We start from the raw sequence: 20,685 nt of genomic DNA, 5'->3' as shown, positions 1-20,685 counted from the left end.
AAAAGTCTGGGGCAATAATTACAAAAGTTCACTACAGACCCTTTTTATCCTTTTAAGTGCAATTAGAACCATACATAGGGTAGGATATCCTGATCATACTAATATCTTATCCCTGCCGTCCAAAATATTAAAATTGGATGATTTAGTAAAATTTTTCACTTCACAACTCCAATTTGAGGTTAACAAAAACATGGAGCCAGAAAACATCCAAAAATTATTCATTCGGAAAGAGGGAAATTATAACTTAAGGGGCTGAAGCAAATTCAAAATCCCAAAGGTGAGAACTACCAGGAAAACTATGTGTGTGTCTGTGGAGTCAAACTTTGGAACAATTTACAAGACGAGATCAAACAATGTCCAACTTTAATGTGTTCAAATTTAAAATCAAAAAAACATTACTGGCAGAATACAGAGATGAAGAAAGTGGGGTATGAGTGACACTAGAGATTGGAAATACTGTGTTTACAACTATAGTTAACATTGTTATTGTTAATATTATTACATCATAACTGTTATTATTGCTATTGTTATTATCATTGGTGTCACAATATTTAATGACTAGTAGGATGATAACGTTAATAGATGGGTCCTACCATTGTTATTATAATTATTGATATCTGACCTATGTAATGTGTATTTCCGTGAGACTTTGTTATATTAGACACAAGAGGAGCTATCTGCAAAATGTATTTAATAAGGAAGATGAAGGGGTAGGGAAAATAAGCATCTGCTTCTTACTACCCCTTTTCAAAAATGTTAACATTATTTTGTTGAGTTGTTTTTGTCCGTTTTTTATTCTAATGTTCAAAATAAAGTATTCATTCATATATCTTATTTTGTGTAGGGAAATTAAAAAAAAAAAACAATATTTGAAATCATTGCAATGCTTTTATCAGAACATTTTGTGGAAATCCGGATTTAGCCCAACCCAGACCCTAGGTCCAGCAGCCTTCAAGTAAAGGGAGTTTGAGACCCCTCGAATACAACTTGATAAGCTTTTCACACTCTTAAACAAGAACTGAAAATGATCATAAAAGCAAAAATGTTTTCAATGATTTTTTAAGTATTTTAAAAGTAATATACTTTTTTTTTTCATTTTTATCACACTGAAATGAGCATTATTCAGAGAACATATCCGTCAGGGTTATTTCAATCATTCACATATTTAAAATGGATGGAATAGTACATTATCAAACAGTTAACATTAGACTACTGGGTGGTCTGCAGAATGTTTTTGATGTTGCTTTGGGTTTCCTTGAATATCAGCCCACTTCAGGAAATCTGTAACAAGCAGGTTATCACTGTCCAGTCCTCTGCATTCATTCGTCTTTTTTCATTTAGCAATTTGCTTTGAGAGCAACACCAAGAAACACCAAAATCTGTGTTTTTCTGTTCCGTTAACTCCATAATCAGTGCCAGGCCATCACAAAGTTAAAAACAAACAAAAAAACTATGTGGAAAATGTTCTACAAAAGAAGGCAGTCGCTGCAGGTGTTGGCCACATGCAGGTGCATCTATGTGCACATGTCAAATTCCCAGCAGCGTTCTTGCTTCCTGACTTTGTTGCTGCAGAGTTTCACTGGCGTAGCGTTGCAATAGCTCCATCTTCTTCCGGCGGACCAGAGCCTCCTCCACCTGATACAGAATTACGTAATCAATACTAGGACACATAAGTAGAGCGTTTTTCTGAGTCAGACATAGGACTATGAGTTGAATAGAACAAGGGGAGATTTCTTGTGTTGCATTTATGAACCCAGTTGTGTGTACAGGTGCGCAGACCTCAATATCAAGGAACACTATTTTTTTGCAATTCTCAGAGGAGACAGGCCTTTTCAATAGCACTGTAGGATCCTGTGGCTGCAAGAAGGTAATAGAATTGACTGGGCCAAGGACATCATTAGGAATGCCCGCTTTTGCAGTGCCCATTTCATACTGGTAAGTTATCGTGGCTATCTGGTTTAGATTACTCGAATGCAAAATGCCTTAGTTAGTGGAAGTAGAATAAGTGTCAGCAAAAGCCTTTGCTACCAATGCCTACTGTAGACTGTAACTTTTCTACTACTTGTTATCACTAGAGCTTTTATAATAATAATTACAACAATAATGCTGACATGATTAATGTATATTTTATACAATACATTTAAAAGAGCTGTATGGAATTCCAAACTTTTCCTCGCTGTTGTCATCTGCTGCCCTGTGTGATCATTGCAGCCCTCTGTCAGCTAGTTCAAGATGCACGTGAAAGTACGTGTATTTTTTAGACATGCTCGAATAAACTTTTATCATTTTGGGGGGTTGGGTTGACTTTTGGATTCAACTACAAGCAGGACTTTTATTACTTTTACCATTTTCATGCTACATTGAATAATAGAAATTTAAAAATGACATCACTCTCCACCCCTCAGCGGTGCTCAGGAGGTAGAAAGCTCGTCTTGGGATCAAGAGATCGCAGGTTCGATTCCAGGCTCCTCCGTGTTACATGTCGGAGTGTCCCTGTGTAAGACACTGAACCCCTTACACCCCCAATAAGCAGGTTAGCGCCTTACATGGCTGCACGGCTGCTATTGGGAAATGTGAAGCACACTCTAAAGCGCTTTGGGAAGTCCTGACTTGAAAAGCGCTATATAAATGCAGATCATTTCATTTCCCCCTACTTAATCTGTTCCGAACAGCTTTGCTAAAAGAAAGAAAAACAGGCGCAGCGGGGGAAAAGCACAAGGCCTTTTTTTCAGTTGGGCATCGTTAACACATACTTGGCACTCTATGCTGTGCCAGCCCAATGTTGACATTATAATTTCATGCGTATGTTACCTCCCGTCTAGATAACTGTAATGTACTACTCTCTCGTCTCCCGGAGTCTCGCACTAAAAGCCTGCAGCTGGTAAAAAATAAATGCTGCAGACAAGAAAGTTTGATCACATTACCCTCTTTTGGCTGACCAACACTGGCTCCCTGTCAGTTTATTACTTGATTTTAAGGTATTCTACAAAATTTTGCATAGACTTGCCGACTCATATATTCAAGATTTAATTTCCCCACATGTTCCTGCTTTGGGCAGCACGGCGGCGCAGTGGTTAGCGCATGTGCGGCACAGTTCATGTCTTGGGAACCTCCTGCGTGGGTTCAAATCCAGCTCCAGACTTCCTGTGCGCAGTTTGTATGTTCTCCCCGTGCTTGTGTGGGTTTCCTCCGGGCACTTTGGTTTCCTCCCACATTCCAAAAACATGCATTTCAGGTGAATTGGCCGGTCCAAATTGTCCCTATGTGTGAAAGATCGAGTGAGTTGTCTGGCCCCGTGCGCCGTGCAATTGGCTAGCAACCAGTTCAGGGTGTCCCCTGCCCACTGATTGCTGGGATGGGCTCCAGCACCCCCGCGACCCTACTGAGGATAAGCGGTGTAGCTAATGAAATGAGATGTTCCTGCTTTGAGCCCTCGGTGGGAATACCCTGGTCTACAAGTACTCCAAGAGCCAAGAAGAAACCCCCAAGTTCGAGAGCGCTCTCCATTCGGGCCCTGGTGCCATGGAATGCTCTGCCCTATGAGACTTAATCTGTAACCTCAGTGAAAGTGTTTAAATCTAGACTTAAAACACACTTGTATTCAATAGTTTATGAATGATGTTGGCCTCAGGTAGCTGTCAACGGACGATCTGTTGATGCCTATATTTCAGAGTTTTTTTAGTTTTACCTTGTCCTCTTTGAGGTTTTGTATTTTCTAATAGTATTCTGCAGTCTGTACAGCCCTTTGAGGCTTCTTATGATCAAGGGCTATGCAAGAAAAAAAAACGTGACCTAGCAAATATTTTACGTTCTACATTTCTGAGCCGTGGAAGGCCAGGGAAAGACAATTCTTCAGAAGTTTAGCTTATATGTGAACTAATCTAAATATAAGTTGGGCATGAGCCACCTTTTCCACCTTGCTGGCAAAAAAGGTAATTTATGTGTTACTTACCTGATTTGAACCTGCCTTGTATACGAGGCAAAGAGTCACATCCAAAAGCTCCACAGAGAGGCTCACACAATCTATGTGTAGCGCCGATCACTATAACAAAGTTGCTATTTTTCTGCTCACACATACTTTGTGCTTACTTGAGATGTTACTATCTCCGATCTTTTTCTGTCAGTCGGCTGGTATAAACTGAGACGAATTCCTACGTTCTGGCCCAAAACTGCGCACACAGCATGGCTACGTCACACTTTTTAACAAACACGGAAATGGGTCGTTGTGCAATAATGGTAGCCGGTGAGAGCCTAAATGTCTTTGGGAGTTTCCATTTCACCTCTTTTTGTGATGGAACAGGCACGTGGGCAAAGAAGGACACGGCCCCCTCCTCCTCCTCGTCAATGTCTGGATCATGCTCATCCTCATCGGCCTGCAGATGCAAAGAAAAGCACACTGCATTAGACATTCTTGACACAATAAAGCTGTGCTTTTAGTGATAAAGATTTGGGAACTTTACAATGCAAGATATTGAATTTTGACTCACGACTGCCACTTGTGTCTGAATGATAAAACTGCACACTTTCTTCTCTGCTCAGTTTGGAGAACATTGCCCGCTTGCGATAGATACCATATTAGAGCCAACAATATTATAAAGAAGTGTTTTTCAACCACTGTGCTGCGGCACACTGGTGTGGCACAGTAATTAATTGTCAGACTATGCCTTGGGGAATTATGCAATACGTGTGCCTTTGTGGTCTAACAAATATTTAATTTGGATTTACTTTTACCAGAGATGCAAGGCGACCGATTGGTGGTGCGCCGTGAGATTTTTTTCGAAAAAAAATGTGGTTTAACTCAAAAAAGGTTTGAAAACCCTGTTATAGAGGACCCCCATCACCCTGGCCACCACTTATTTGACCTCTTTCTCTTTGGTAGGTGCCAAAAAGGTTCTGTAAAACAAGGACCAACAGGCTAAGATACAGTTGAGACGTTTTGGTACACGTATTTCATGGTGATGGCATCTATCTGTATTTTACCGGTCAAACAGACACTATCGCGCACAAGCAAATATTATATTTATATCTAAAGATCACTCACTCTGTTGGAAAAACATGTCAACAATCATTGTTGACTATTTCGATGATAATTTTTTGTTGACGTTGACTAATTGTTGCAACCCCCAGTATATATATTGCCTGTCAATCTTCCCAAATGGCTTCAAATTGTCCAATTTCCAATTGAAGTGATGTATTTAGTCCAACGTGCAGAGAGGAGGGATGTTGCATCATGCTGTGATTCCAGCGAGACTAGCAATGACATTTGAGAGAACCTTACATGACGGGAATCCAGCCTACCTGGCCTGGTTTTTGATTGCCAATTAGACAAGTTAATCTGTGTCAAATCAATGTTCTAAACTAATTGTAATACAAAAAGGCTTCCTAAACCTGCAAGATCAACGTGGAGAACTTCAAAAGATTCATCAACTAACACAGTAATATTACCGCAATGAAAAACACAAGCAGGGACAACCCAGCTAGAAAAAAAGAAAATATTATTCAGCAACAGACACAAACGATCGTCACAATGAACATCCCGGTGTACCCATGAATCAACAACTCGACTTGCTTAGTATCTTCCATGATAAAATACATGAATTGTATCAAGGCAAACTTACCTGCTGGTTGCTGACAGAGTAGATGCTGGGCTCTTCTTCATCTTGTGGGATCATCTTGCCTCCGGAAACAAGACATTCGCGATCTGTTCTCCATTTCTGCACCGCCTCAAATATTGCTATAATACACACATATGCACAAACACATGATTAAAAGTAGAGCCCGGGGAATACGGATTGTGATTACAATATTTGGCTGAAAAGATTTACCAAGTAATCAGCCAATTAAGGGGACGTCGAGCCTGTAATGTCCCAGTTTTTCAAAAGATGCCAAAATAATAGCTGTTTTGAGGAATGAAATGTTATCTGCAAAATATGTCTGTTTTAAACCCAGACGCAAAGATCCACAATGTTACGTCCATTAAAAAAAAAAAAACACATCAGGCTTGCTTATTTGGGAACAATAATGTCTCATCTTTAAGCCAGGCGCACATTTGCTGCAAACAGCTTGGGAAATTTAGCTGCAGAACACGAATAGTGCCGTGCCCCAGCACACCCAACGCCCTTTTCAGCTGCATCCGTTTTCAGCTCTCTTCCGAGTTATGGACATGTTATTTTTTTGAATCTTTTTACCATTCAAGATGGTGACTACCGCAGAGTCAGATAGCGATAACCAAGACAAGCACATATTTGTTACCGCGCAGGAAGACAACGAGAATGAAGGCTGCGTCGAGAGGATTGTAAGCCCTTTATTTCTAGACGACAAGGGCCAGGCAACAATACTGTAGAGCAGGGGTTAACCAGTGGCACGCGAGCGCACGGCCAAATAATAATTATGTTTTTTTAAAGCACATTTAACTGAAATCTAGACATCTTCAGTTGCGCGCCATGTTATGTAAAGGATTTACGTTAGGCTTTACGCAGGTTTTTCAGTGTAGAGAGAGAGACACAGCCAACGAAACACACGCACGCAATAAATGAACGAATCATGTCGGCTCCTCGAACGAAAAGATCGCGCTCTCTCCAGCCAGCGTGGACAGATGACTGGGGCTTTGTGCAAAAAATGGCCGTGCTCTTTGTGGATTATGCCCAGAGAGCGTTGTACCTCGCGCATCAAGTGTTAAACATCATTATGAACAAAAAATTGAACATTAATTCAAGGCGGAGACATTAAAACGCGCTGTGTCCAGGTAGCAAACAAACACAGACCCTAAAAACCTTTGTCACTGCTAAAAACACCATCACTGAAGCTATCTAACAAATTGCTCACTGAACAGCAAAGCACGGAAAACCATTTACTGATGGCGAATATTTTAAAGAAGCGTGTGTGTGCGTGCCTTCTGCATTGCTGCAGTTATTTCAAGTTTTGATATTTTCTGCAACAAGATATCATTGATGAATGGTATAGTAGCTGACCATATTACTTGTTTTAAGATTGTAGTTTATAGTTGATGAAGAATGGTTGATTCTGGTCAATTCTTGTGGTAAAAAGTTGAAGTCAGAATGGCTACAGGCCTTTCCACATGTTGTTCACATTTATATTTTAGTTAATTGATGAACAAGAATAGTGGAAGATAAATAGGTCAGTTATACCAGTGTGCCGCTGGAATTTTATCTTTCCAAAAATGTATTCAGTATTTTTTGCACTCTTCAGACGAGGAACTGTAATAGTCATCCATATCAGTAGATTTTAAATATTATCTTTATTGCTCGAGGTAACACAGTACATTTAATAATGTAATTTGTTTAACAAGGCGGTTTAAGATTGTACTGTAAAAACAAAAAAACAAAAGCACATAATTCTTTTTTATATTAAGTATTATTTTCTTCTTTTTGTATACTAATTATCTGCTAATGAGGTAGTACAGTGAAATCTTTGACATAACTTAAATTTCAAACATTTTCGACGGACGGTGTGCCACGGAACTTTCTTATAAATAAAAGTGTACCTTGGTTCAAAAAGGGTTAAAAAACACTGAGTTATACGATTAAAGTGTCTATCCATGTTGTATATTTGGACTGGTGTAAAATGACAGCTCTGTTGGTTATTAAAAAAATCTTGTACGAGTCATTAATCTTGGTGTGGCACACGGATTTACAAGGAAATTTGAAAGTGGCACGCCGCACCGAAAAGGTTGCTGACTGCTGCTTGTAGAGAATATCGATAATGTAGAGAATCGATATTTCACGCCTTCACCAACTTCCTCAAAGCGCCACTTCTTTATAGAAATAATAATTGAATTTATTTGGTCCACTTAGGAAAACTCATTTTCACAGAGTGTACCGGGGGAGTACAGTCAGTGGTGACGCAGCAGTGTGCCAAAGGACCTATTTACAGCACCTGGTATTCCCAGACTGCAGTCAGAGTACTAACAAGGCCCAACTCTGCATAGAGAGATTGGGTGTTCATGTTTGAAGACAGCATGTATTGTAGACAGCTCTATGTAAATAGTTTCGCCTTTCTCTCTCACCCAGCGGCCTTAGCCTCTCTAAGTTTTGTCTGTTTGCTTTAGTGATAGGCACACTTTAAGCACCTCTCCATACCTGGCCTGCAATACTGACTTTACTTAAAAATGTTGTGCAATGGAAGGTATTTGACATTGTTATAAAAGTATTTCTATTTTTGTTACATTGCTACTTTTCTGGTTTGACTCTTTTGGATTTTTTTGTGAAATAATTGTAAAAATAAATCTATTTTTTTTCTTATACTGTTAACGTTTGCAATGTAGTTATCTAATGAAAAATAAAAATAAAAATTTAGTGCTAAAAGTCTTTGTGCTGTGTATGTTGTTATTATAAACTAACTCAAGTGAGGAGGGTCCAATTATTCAATGATCATGACATTGCCAACCAAAAAGTATCGGTATCGGATCAGTATGATTCAATACTAGCATTTAATTATCTGGATTGGATCAATACCAAAATTCTCACTATCGCCCACCCATAACTTCCACTGCTATTCAATTAAAATGTATGAATTGAGGACTTCATTTGTTGAAGTTTTAATATCGTATTTAGAAAATGTAGAATCAAGTACTGTTAAACCGCCCGTCTTGCTCCTGTTATCTATTATATGATGGTGAAAACCGACCAATATCTCCTCTACAAGGTCATCATTAATGTTTTCAGACGTCATTAGAGCGCATTTGTTGCATAAGGGGCAGCTTGCCGTTTCCTCTGTTCCCCGCACACTTGAGGAATTTAGCAACCAAGCGCCAGGATGATAAAACATGCTACATACTCTACGGCACTGGTGCCTTTCCTCCAAAAAGTTCCCTCATGCACCTGAAGTCAAAAGCAAAATGCAGATCACCAGTGTAATTGCAAGCGGATGGTGCCAAGTCTGCCCGGGGCTCTTTGGACGTGCTGAGCTGTAATGGGTGTGTGCAGTGTCCTCACTGTCTGCTGCCTACCTTGCTTTTCGTGTTGCATCTCAAGAGGAATAAGGACGCCGTCATCTTCGTCTCGGTAGCCGTAATATTCGGCGTCCACGTCCTTCATCAGCTCGCCACGAGTCTTGCGCTGATCGGGGGCAGCTGGCCGTTGCACACAACACCTCAAAATTAGCATTTGCAGGTACGTTGTGAAGATCAACCAGTATTGGTTATCCTGGCTGATACCCAAATAAGATATTTGAAGCCGTATTCATTTGCTGTAAAAGCCTAAAAATTGGTGTAAGAAATTTTAATGATGCCAAAAGAAAAGAGGAACATTTGTTATAAGTTGAAATAGAACTTTAATAGGGCCAAAAACCTTTTGCAGTAAATAAATTAGAAATTCAACACAACTAACATGACTAATAAGTGGGGTTTTTCTCTGCAGTTTGGGTGGTCGATGGGAAATTCATAAAAAAAGACAGAGTGAAAAAGAAATTAAAACAGGAAAATAAGAGAAGAAATTTACTCTTAGAACGACTGGAAATCCGTGAGTGCAAAACAGAGATTAATCAAAATATTTAGAAAAATTGAATTACAAAATAAGCATTTATTGGCCAGATTCATTTGCAGATGATAAAGGAAAATTATGATCATATTAAATGGGTATGACGATACCTAAAGGTGTTTAAATGTGGAAAACTAAAGAACAATGCACACAAAAGGGCTAGCGATAGAATTTAGTCCATACTTTCAAAAAAACCTATACGTTCAAATGAGATTGAGAATAATTCCGATAACAAAATAAATTAGCAATTAGAGGAGCAAGATTTATAAGATTTTAAAGGTCATTATTTTTAACCCAATAGATATTGCTTTGATGAGTCAAATTACAGTGGCAATATGAAATAAAATTACTTGAAAGTGAACGAGAAAATAAAACAAATAAGTGTGTTTCCTAAAAAAAGTGATTATTCTCGTTCAATGTGTTTGTGGGCCCAGTATGGTACATGTTGTTTTTTTATTATTTTTTTTAGCGGCCGGATTTTTTTTCCCCTTTAGTTGTGAATCAATAAACGAAGGATTAGGGAGACATGGAAGGACTACAAGGACTATATAAGTGAATTTTGAGTACAAAAATTAAAATAATGATCAATTAACACAAAAAGAGATTGAAAGTCGTTAATAACATGGCTGTTCTGTTGCAATCACTGAATGAGATTTGCTTTATTTTTCAAAAACAGGATAAGAGTAACAATAATAAAAGTCGATAAAGCAATTCATTAGTGACATGCGTCATTCTATATTGAGTCGATGAAAGAAGATAGATGATTCTACTTGTATTAGGAGTAAAATACAATTTTGAAAAAAAGGGGGAATTTAAAAATCAAGTTGAGTTCAACTTTGGCATTTTTTATTTTGATAAGCAATTTTACACTCTCAGCTTTGGCATTGTTGATTTTTGGTGGACAGTGTGCAGGGTTGGATTTCACTTGAACATTTGCACGGTGGTTAAGTGGCTAGAGTGTTCATGGCACAGTTCTGAGGTCATGGGTTCATGACTGGCTACCAGCCTTCCTGTGTGGAGTTTGTATGTTCAACCCGTGCCTGCGTGGGATTACACATTCGAGAGAAAAAAAAAGTCTGCCTTATTGTGCGTAGGAGGGGGAGAGTGATAAATTCATCCTTCTCCTCGGGCGTGAGGGAAGTAGCCAGTGTATGTGCGTGACGACTCATACCATAATTTTTTCGAGTAGGAGGGCAGTACAGTTGACAAATCTTAACAAATACATAACAAATATTGATAAATGTATTTTGGTTGAATATAAAACTCAGTTGCCCATCCTAAGGAAAGAGTGTTTTCAAAAGACAATGGGGAACAGATTAATTGATCCTAAAAAAGATCGTATGAATTTAAAATTAGCACATGAATCGATTTTGATCATGAGAATTTGACATAACTACACGGAAAATAATATGGATAAAAATGATTACGCTGAAAGAATTTCTACGTAGTGTGTCATTTAACTTAGTGAAAAGATCTGAGCTATTGAATAGCCACGCTGATTTACCGGTTCATCCCAATATGTAAGCATGATCTGCATTCAAGTGAAGGGGAGTATGATTCTGTAGGGGGAGTTGTAATAGGCACAACACAGGTGTTGTTTGCTTTTACGTGTGTGTGCGCGCTGCGGCACGTTGATGTAATTTCCTCGACATTTCAGTCAAGGGTTGTCACAAAGATGAGAGGGAAAAAAAAAAGACTAGTTGCAATTGGGAAAAATATTCGCAATTAAACGAAGATCTCTTTTTGACGACGGCTTTAACACTCGCCCCAGTCTTCAGTCTGAGGGGACAGCTTTCTGCATCACTCACTCCGCCCCAGTTGCTTATCTAACCAAAAAGCATTGGGTGGATAGCATCGAAGACAGAAGGCAGTAGAGGGTGCTCAGTGTTGCGCTTAATAATGGGCCTGTCGAATGAATAAATATACCAATACCAGTCAAACTACCAAATATCTGTGCAGATAATTCCCCACTCGATAATCGGTCGTCCTCTAGTACATTACATGACCTTTTCATAAATCTTTTAAATATGACCATAGCAAACTTACGTTCTTTCTCAAATAGTTCTCGTACTCCAGGCAGATCTCTCGCCGCCCCAAAGTATTTGTAGCCACGGTTACCAGGAACTGCCCGTCCCTCATGGTTCAGCATTCTGGGCCCAAAACGCTGAAACACACGCACACACACAAGAGGGTTTGATACATGATTGATAGCTTCAACGTGACACGGTACAAATGTAGTTTTAGCTGACCTTGTAGTCCCATCCTCCCAGCTCCCGTATGCGAAACTCCCAGTGCCGTTTTTCCCTGAGTAGTTTGTTGATCTCGTCGTTTAAATCTCGAATTTTAAACTCCCCTAGACCCGCTGCATTGCAGATGCAACCGCACCCAAACAAGGAGAGGGACAGGTCAGGCATGGGTCGGATGGCCTTTGGACTGCGTCAGTTTCTACTCACCATTTTGGATCTGAGCCACTTTTTTGGAAACCTCACTGATTATCTGAAAGAAACCCACATACATTCTAAGTGAGCAACATCAAGCCATGTGTCATGCGCCGATAGAAAAGACGAAAAAAAAAACCTGTCTTCTCCATTTCTCAGCTTTAGGAAGCTCATTACACTCCGATGCCAGGAATGGTCGACGTTCCTGCAGAGAATAAATGAATGAATAAAATAATGGAGCTGTGACACGTCCTAAAATCTATGAAAGATAGGAATCCATACCTTGACTTTTCCTTCTTCTAGCTGAGCTTGTCTAAAGCGAGCCAGAGCTGTCCTGTAATAGCAGCGGGAGGATTTGACATTAGCCTGTCATAGACGTTAGTTGCTAATTTGTATGTCAATAACAAAGTTACTAACTCCAGAATTGTCCAGAATATAAGGCACACCTAAAAACCCCAAAGTTTCCAGAAATTCAAAAGTACGCCTTACAGTCCGGAAAATACAATGTAATTAGTTTTGTTTTGGAAAAACTGAACACTAGCTAAAAGTACCCTATTTACCGGACTATAAGGGGCACCTACAAACCAAAATTCCCCAAAATTCAAAAAGTATCTTGTAATCCAGTGTGCATTGTTATCTGGTGAAATGGGGCAAGGGCTATTGTGATTACAACCACACATTGTTTATGTGCATGTATGTGTGTGCATACTCACATGGCTTTCTCTGCATTTCGAGCCTGTGGAAATATACCATCATTATTTAATGTGTCACAGAAGCATCACTGTAACCAACTTGACTTTTGTTTTGAAACACTTGTAGTAAAATGATTGATATTTAATTTTGTATTGTTTTAGTTTGCATTGTAGTTATTTAATACAAATGGAACACTTTTAGTAGCTAAAATATTTGTTCTTTGTTCATCGTTATTGTTATTACAAACTAACTTAAGGGCGGGAGGGTATCAATAATTTATCCATCATAACATTTTGAAGCAAAACGTAACAGTATCGGCTTGGTATCAATCATAATTATTTGGATTGGATACCTAAATTCCTGGTATTGCCCTCCCTTATTATTTGGCTCAAAAAATATGAAAACGTAACATTCAACAGAGAAGGATGAATAGCAGATCAATGGTCAAGCACCAATCCTGGCAACTGATGGCAAAATAACGCTGACAGGAACGTTGAGGTTCACGGCAACCTAACCATAACTAACTCATCTCACAAAGTCTAAGACTTAAAAGGGACATATAATATCTATAACATTTAGCGCCTCTAACGCTAAAAACATTCAGAAAAAAATATATCCTTGATTCGAATATAAGGCAAAAAAAACCCGAACCATCACAACAATGTTATTTTTTTTTTAATTATAGGTCGGGAAATTTGAATTTTCTTTTTTTTTTTACAAAGTGTAGTCCACACCAAGTCTGACAGGGGGCAGCACTGGCCATCGCTCGCAACAGACAACAGTGCCATTAAATGGTCAAATATTACACATTGGGGCTTTAAAGAGTACACTAATACTGGTTGGGTGAGTTAACTTAAGTTATTTGCGAACATAACCAGTGATATTTTAACACTCAAATAACATACAAACTGGTTAATTATGTTAATAGCTTTACTTTGTTAACTTGTATAAATGAGTTTACTTGCCAGTGTTAATTCAAGACTTTAATAATATTGTTTGATTGTGTAGATTGGTTAATAAGTGTTCACATAACCATAATTGTTTTATTTGGTTGAAATAGTTAAAGCCCCAGTGTGTGATAGTTGACAACTAAATGGCACTGTTGTCGAATGCTGCTCCACTGAGCTTTGTGGCACTGGGTTTCGATAACAAGACTCAAACATGGCGGGGACCTGTAGGTCATTTTAAAAGAAATACAAATTTCGAAACGTAAGATTTCCTTATCAATAATATATTTTTGCTTAGTATTTATATACAAGTCATATCGATGGCTATACAAATAAACATGACTTGACTATGGTTTTTTTTCCCACTAAGAGGCACTAAATATTACACACTGTCGCTTCAAACGTAGACATTATGAGCTAGTTATGAAAAGGCTGCGTCCTAACTGAACAATTACATTCTATGCATAGATTCAACTTAATGGAAACTTCCGTTCCAAATGCTTCAAGAGAAGTACGAAAAACACCAGCTTCGACTCATTAGTTATTAGCATTAGTTTGGTTTGAGACTTAAACATAGATTAACTCTTATTTTTAACTTTTAGTCCTTTTTTCTTTGTTTCCATTTAAATTGTAATGTTAAGTAGTGTGTTTGATACGCATTGTATTTGGATGAACAGAAAAAAAGTAAAATGTCAAAAACACTAATTTAAGTTTGTGCTATTCAGCCATTTGAGTTTGTGTAAAGTAAGAGAAAACTTTAAGAAAATCTTACCATATTCGCTGAAGACTTTTGGTGATACCAATGAGTTTAATTTGTAAATGGATATTCTAAAATGAGCCTAAACGTCGAGCGCGACGAAAAAACAAGGACTGAGCATACGACTTCCGGGTCAATGTCGCCATACTTTATCTTCTTCTTCGAGTTCAATAGCGGTTGGTATCTATCACGTTGGTGCATTACCGTCCCCAATGTCGCTACATGTGAATTACGGGTCCGGTTTTCTATTAATACTTCTACTACTAATAACAATAATAATAATACATTAGATTAAGAAGCACCTTTCAGGTCACCCGAGGTCGCTGTACATATGAGTAGGACACAACAACAAACGAAGAGTAAAACAAGATAGTAAAAAACAGCCAATACAACACATTAGAGTTAAAAGGGGCGGTGTCTGAGGCATATGGTCAAGAATATGCAAGTCTGGTTTGCGTTCGGGAGCAGAGTGGCTGAAAGCTCTGCTCCCCATTGAGCTGAAGCGGGCAGGGGGTATGGTGAGATGGAGGGAGGAAGATGATCTTAGGATGAGGAGAGGCAAGGTTCTGAATGCCCATGTAGTTGCTTTAATTGGTATAATACCAATAATATTATGCAAAAAAATAGTTTATCATTAATTTAAAGGCAGAGTGTGTAATATTTAACCACTACACTGTATTATGTTATATGAACAAAAGACAAATGCAGCAAGATGGCAGACAAACATGGTGGCGACTTCAAGGGTAGAGCTCCGACTATCTAAAAGAAATACAGATTGTTATGACCTATGATTTTTTAGGGGCCGCACGGCGGCACAGTTCTAAGGTCTTGGGAACCTCCTGTGTGGGTTCAAATCCAGCTACCGGACTTACTGTGCGGAGTTTGTATGTTCTCCCCGTGCTTGCGTGGGTTTCCTCCGGGCACTCCGGTTTCCTCCCACATTCCAAAGACATGCATTTCAGGTGGATTAGCCGGTCCAAACTGTCGCTAGGTGTGAATGAGCGGGCAAGTTGTCTGTCCCTGTGTGCCCTGCGATTGGCTGGCAACCAGTTCAGGGTTTCCCCTGCCCACTACCCGATGATTGCTGGGATGGGCTCCAGCACCCCCGCGACCCTACTGAGGATAAGCGGTGCAGCTAATGAGATGAGATGATTTTTTGGGGGGGATCAACATTGATATGTTTATTTTGCTTAATTTTCAAATCAATGTTTTTTGTTTGTTGACTAAATGCAAGTATTTTTTGTTACCAGCATTTGTGGGCAGAGTTTGCATGTTTTCCCCATGCTTGCATATGTTTCCTATGGGAACTCCAGTTTCCTCCCACATGGCCAGTGCAAATTCTCCAGGTGTGAATGAGCGAGTGAGTTGTCTGTCTCTGTGTGCCCAGCAACTGGCAACCAGGTCAGGATGTCCCCTGCTCACTGCCTGAAGACAGCTGGGATAGGCCCCAGCACCCCCGCGACCCTACTGAGGATAAGCGGTGCAAATAATTGATGGATGGAAGTTTTTTGTGCCACTAGAAGGCACTAACTATTTCAGGAATCAGGAAATAAGGGTATTGACAGCCCAAATATGTAATTGTCTACATATATATCTTTTGGAAAAGATTAATCTCAAAATGCGAACAATACAAGAAGAAAACAAAACTAGAGACTGGTACTTGAAAAGAAGTAGTTAAGGTATCTCCTTGTTCAATTTTGCTGAAAAAAATGAGGAGTCAAAAAAAAACTTTTAAGTTAAGAGTCAGCTTTTTTGTATTTTCCACATCTAGGTTAACTTACTCCTCCCAGATTCCAAAGGCATGCATTTCAGGTGGATTGGCCGGTCTAAATTGTCCCTAGGTGTGAATGAGCGAGCGAGTTGTCTGTCCCTGTGTGCCCTGCGATTGGCTGGCAACCAGTTCAGGGTGTCCCCTGCCCACTGCCCGATGATTGCTGGGATGGGCTCCAGCACCCCCGCGACCCTACTGAGGATAAGCGGTGCAGCTAATGAGATGAGATGAGATGAGGTTAACTTACTTGAATGCATGCAAAAGATAGTGGTCATTTTTAAACTTCTTCCTCTTTACTTGAGTGGACACACCAATTTTATATAACATATATGTAACGGGTGCAATAATAACTTTTGTTTTATTGAAATTTATGCTGAAATATGTGTATAGTTTTTGGTAAGTGTCCTGCAATGATGAGTACAACAGTACCACCTGCTGGTATGGGGCAGGGTTTGGTTTTGGCTTCTGACATGTGACCCGGAGGCAGGGTTTGTTGGCAGTCTACAGAGAGAGCTGCCAACGGTAAGACACATCTTTTGGTGCTCCACAAAAGAAGTTAATTTTAAACATTATAACCACAGCTGACAAATCAACATGCACAGTAATGTGATTGATGTTGTCAAGCTGTTTGGATTTATTTTCGTTTTGTTTCTGTTGTACTAAAATGTTAATTCCCCTTGTAGAGATCAAAGAGATCAAAGCCAGCATAGAGGCTAATGTTGTGATTCATTTCATTTGCAGGTAAATTGTATCCATTTTTATACTCATTATTGTTATTATTTCTATTTTCTCATATATATAAAAAGGATGATGTTGGTTAAAATTCAGACTAAAGAAAAATATGTGGAATACATTGTAAACGTTAAAAAAAAAACACTACGATCTCTTGTTAAAAGTATCTTGTTAAAATGGATGTAAAAATGTCTTGTGATATTCTAAAATGTATTTTATGTAAATTGAAAAGAAAGCTCTTTGATATGCTTTGGGCAGTCTACAGAGAGAGCTGCCAACGAGATCTAAGAGATCAAAGCCAGCAGAGAAGCTAATGTTGTGACTCATTTCATCTGCAGAAACTGTAATAAAACCTCATCATCCAGTCCAGCGTGAATGTGGATCTTTGGTGGGAAAGGTACACCGCGATTACATTGCATCAGCAAAGGCAAGAGAACAACCACCTGAACTTCACCAAAATGAGGCTTATTCAAACGTCCCTATGTTTGACAAAAAGTCGCTCTTTTGCCCCGGGGGGCGTCACTCTCAAGAAGATACTCATCGATAGTTGCCGTTCGTCTTCCTCTGGGGTGGCCCCCAACGAGAGGATCCGTAACATTGGCATCTCTGCGCACATCGATTCAGGGAAGACCATCCTGACCGAACGCGTACTGTTTTACACGGGAAGAATAGCTGAGATCCACGAGGTGAAGGGGAAGGATGGCGTTGGGGCTACAATGGATTCCACGGAGCTGGAGAGGCAGAGGGGCATCACCATTCAGTCTGCAGCCACCTACACTATGTGGAAGAATCACAACATCAACATTATTGACACACCGTGTAACGTGGACTTCACCATTGAAGTGGAACGAGAGTTGCATGTGCTCGACGGCGCCGTTTTGGTCCTGTGTGCAGTTGGCGGCGTTCAGTGTCAGACGATGACAGTGAACCGGCAGATGAAGCGTTACATATATACACACACATATATATATATATATATATATATATATATATATATATATATATATATATATATATATACAGGACTGTCTCAGAAAATTAGAATATTGTGATAAAGTTCTTTATTTTCTGTAATGCAATTAAAAAAACAAAAATGTCATACATTCTGGATTCATTACACATCAACTGAACTATTTCAAGCCTTTTATTATTTGAATATTGCTGAATTTGGCTTGCAGCTTAAGAAAACTCAAAAATCCTATCTCAAAATATTAGAATATCATGAAAAAGTATACAAGTAGGCTATTCAACTAATCACCTGAATCATCTAATTAACTCGAAACACCTTGCGAGGGTTTCCTGAGCCTTAAAAACACTCAGCTTGGTTCAGTAAACTAAATCACAAGTGTGGGGAAGACTGCTGATCTGACTGCTGTCCAGAGGACCATCATTGATACCCTCCATCAGGAGGGTAAGACACAAAAATAAATTTCTCAAAGAGCAGGCTGTTCACAGAGTGCAGTTTCAAAGCATATCCACAAAAAGTCTGTTGGAAGGGAAAAATGTGGCCGGAAACGCTGCACAACCAAGAGAGATGACCGCAGCCTTAACAAAATTGTGAAGAACAGCCGCTTCCAGAATTTGGGGGAGCTTCAAAGACAGTGGGCTGAAGCTGGACTCCAGGTATCAAAAGCCACAGTTCACAGACGTGTCCGGGAAATGGGCTACAATAGCCGTATTCCCATGGTCAAGCCACTTCTGAACTCAAGACAACGGAAGAAGCGTCTGACTTGGGCTATGGAGAAGAAGTACTGGACAGTTGCAGAGTGGTCCAAAGTCCTCCTTTCAGACGAAAGCAAGTTTTGCATTTCATTTGGAAGTCAAGGCGCCAGAGTCTGGAGAAAGGCTGGAGAGGAGCAAAATCCAAGTTGCTTGAAATCCAGTGTGAAGTTCCCACAGTCAGCAATGGTTTGGGGAGCCATGTCAGCTGCTGGTGTTGGTCCACTGTGTTTCATCAAGTCCAGAGTCAATGCAACTGTGTACCAAGAGATTTTAGAGCACTACATGCTTCCATCTGCTGAAAAGCTCTATGGAGATGAGGATTTCATTTTCCAGCATGATCTGGCACCTGCCCACAGTGCCAAAACCACCAGTAACTGGTGCACTGACCATGGCATCACTGTCCTTGATTGGCCTGCTAATTCCCCTGACCTGAACCCCATCGAGAATTTGTGGGGTATAGTTAAGAAGAAGATGAAAGACACCAGACCTACAAATGCAAATGAGCTGAAGGCCGCTATCGAAGCATCCTGGGCATCAATAACACCTCAGCAATGCCACAGGCTGATTGCCTCCATGCCACGCTGGATTGATGCAGTAATCCGTGCAAAAGGATTCCCAACCAAGTACTGAGTGCATCAATGGACATTTTCAAATGTTTGATTTAGTTTTGCTGTTATAAAATTATTTTTTTACTTGGTCTGAGGAAGTATTCTAATATTTTGAGATAGGATTTTTGAGTTTTTTTCAGCTGTAAGCCAAAATCAGCAATATTCAAATAATAAAAGGCTTGAAATAGTTCAGTTGATGTGTAATGCATCCAGAATGTATGACATTTTTGTTTTTTTAATTGCATTACAGAAAATAAAGAACTTTATCACAATATTCTAATTTTCTGAGACAGTCCTGTATATATATATACAAACACATAGATAGCAAAGGGTCTCAAGTTATCATCTGCGGACTGCAATAGGCCCAAATGTGGGTAGACTAAAATTTTACTGAAGTACTGGTACTTCAGAACAATGCAACTCATGTAGAAGTACAATGCAGTCATCCCCAAAAAATTACTTGAGTAAAAAAGTACTTGAAGAAAACTTCTCAAGCACCGAGTAACTGTGGCAACTTTTTTGTGTGTTTTAAATTAACCATTCACATCGTCAAAGTCAAGTCAAATTTATTTGTATAGCCCTTAATCACAAAGAGTCTCAAATGGCTGCACAGACCAGATTATTGCAAACCACAGACTATTATGACACCAGCCCCTGATCTGAAACTTACACGAGGGCAAATAATAGATATTGTCAACATAAAATATAGGTTATTCATATGCTATAGAATAGAAGTGTGTTTTAAGCTTCCAAATTTCCAGTTTAGTATGGCAGCTTCCTCCATCGGAAGATATAGTTGAGGGTCATCTGTGTAGCAATGGAAACTGATATTATACTTGCGAATAATATCACCCAATGGAAGCATGTAAATGCCAAAAAGAAGGCGGCCAAGTACTGAACCCTGCGGAACACCACAGGTAACACTAAAGGGCTTAGATGTCATTTCACTATATTTACCACAGTGCGTCCTATCTGAGAGGTAGGATCTGAACCATAAGAGGATGGTTCCTGAGAGACCAATCCATTTTTCCAACCGGTCTAGTAAGATATTATGGTCCACAGTGTCAAAGGCAGCACTAAGGTCCAGCAGCAGCAAGAGTGATGAAGCGCCGGAGTCCATTGCCAGTAAAAGATCATTGGTTACCTTAACCAGGGCTGTCTCAGTAGAGTGATTAGCCCTGAATCCTGATTGCATGGATTCAAAAAGATTGTTTTGGGATATAAAATCATTCAGCCGCTGTGCCACAACTTTTTCAAGTACTTTAGAAACAGTAGGTTTGACACAGGTCTATAATTACATAAGCTTTTTGGATCAAGGTTGGGTCGTTTCAGTGTAGGTTTAATAACAGCGGACTTTAAAGCCACTGGAACTACACCTGAGGAGAATGATATGTTTATAATATTTAGAACTGAAGGTCCAAGGACCCCAAAAGACCTTTAATCAGCGAACCCGGAAGCGGCTCAAACAGGCAAGTAGTCGGTTTGGCCGTATTCACCACCTGTTTTAGATTATCAAGTGT

The 20,685-nt window shown here is 39.5% G+C and overlaps 1 protein-coding gene across 1 annotated transcript; it reads right to left on the bottom strand.

Annotated features, from left to right (window-relative positions):
• Positions 1 to 346: 346 nt before the first annotated feature.
• isy1 (ISY1 spliceosome associated protein) lies at positions 347 to 14,494 on the bottom strand. The gene is made up of 11 exons (XM_088337513.1): positions 14,348 to 14,494; positions 12,649 to 12,671; positions 12,218 to 12,269; positions 12,075 to 12,140; positions 11,951 to 11,993; positions 11,747 to 11,859; positions 11,544 to 11,661; positions 8,969 to 9,091; positions 5,619 to 5,734; positions 4,281 to 4,373; positions 347 to 1,635 (listed from the first exon to the last, which is right to left on the bottom strand). Exons 1-11 carry the CDS (start codon positions 14,348 to 14,350, stop codon positions 1,528 to 1,530), a joined length of 858 nt encoding a protein of 285 aa, XP_088193639.1. The 5' UTR covers positions 14,351 to 14,494; the 3' UTR covers positions 347 to 1,527.
• Positions 14,495 to 20,685: the final 6,191 nt, after the last annotated feature.

This window comes from Urocampus carinirostris, chromosome 6, assembly GCF_059441175.1.
Source record: "Urocampus carinirostris isolate Australia breed hairy pipefish chromosome 6, RoL_Ucar_1.0, whole genome shotgun sequence".
NCBI lineage: Eukaryota > Metazoa > Chordata > Actinopteri > Syngnathiformes > Syngnathidae > Urocampus > Urocampus carinirostris.
This window is presented reverse-complemented; position numbering and strand designations above follow the sequence as displayed.

Bases quoted from the DNA above. Each gene is read 5' to 3' on its own strand.
- isy1 (XM_088337513.1), bottom strand. The intron at 12,270-12,648 runs GTGAGTATGCAC...CTGCTATTACAG, and splicing joins CGAAATGCAGAGAAAGCCAT to GACAGCTCTGGCTCGCTTTA. The intron at 9,092-11,543 runs GTAAGTTTGCTA...TGCAACGGCCAG, and splicing joins AGAACTATTTGAGAAAGAAC to CTGCCCCCGATCAGCGCAAG.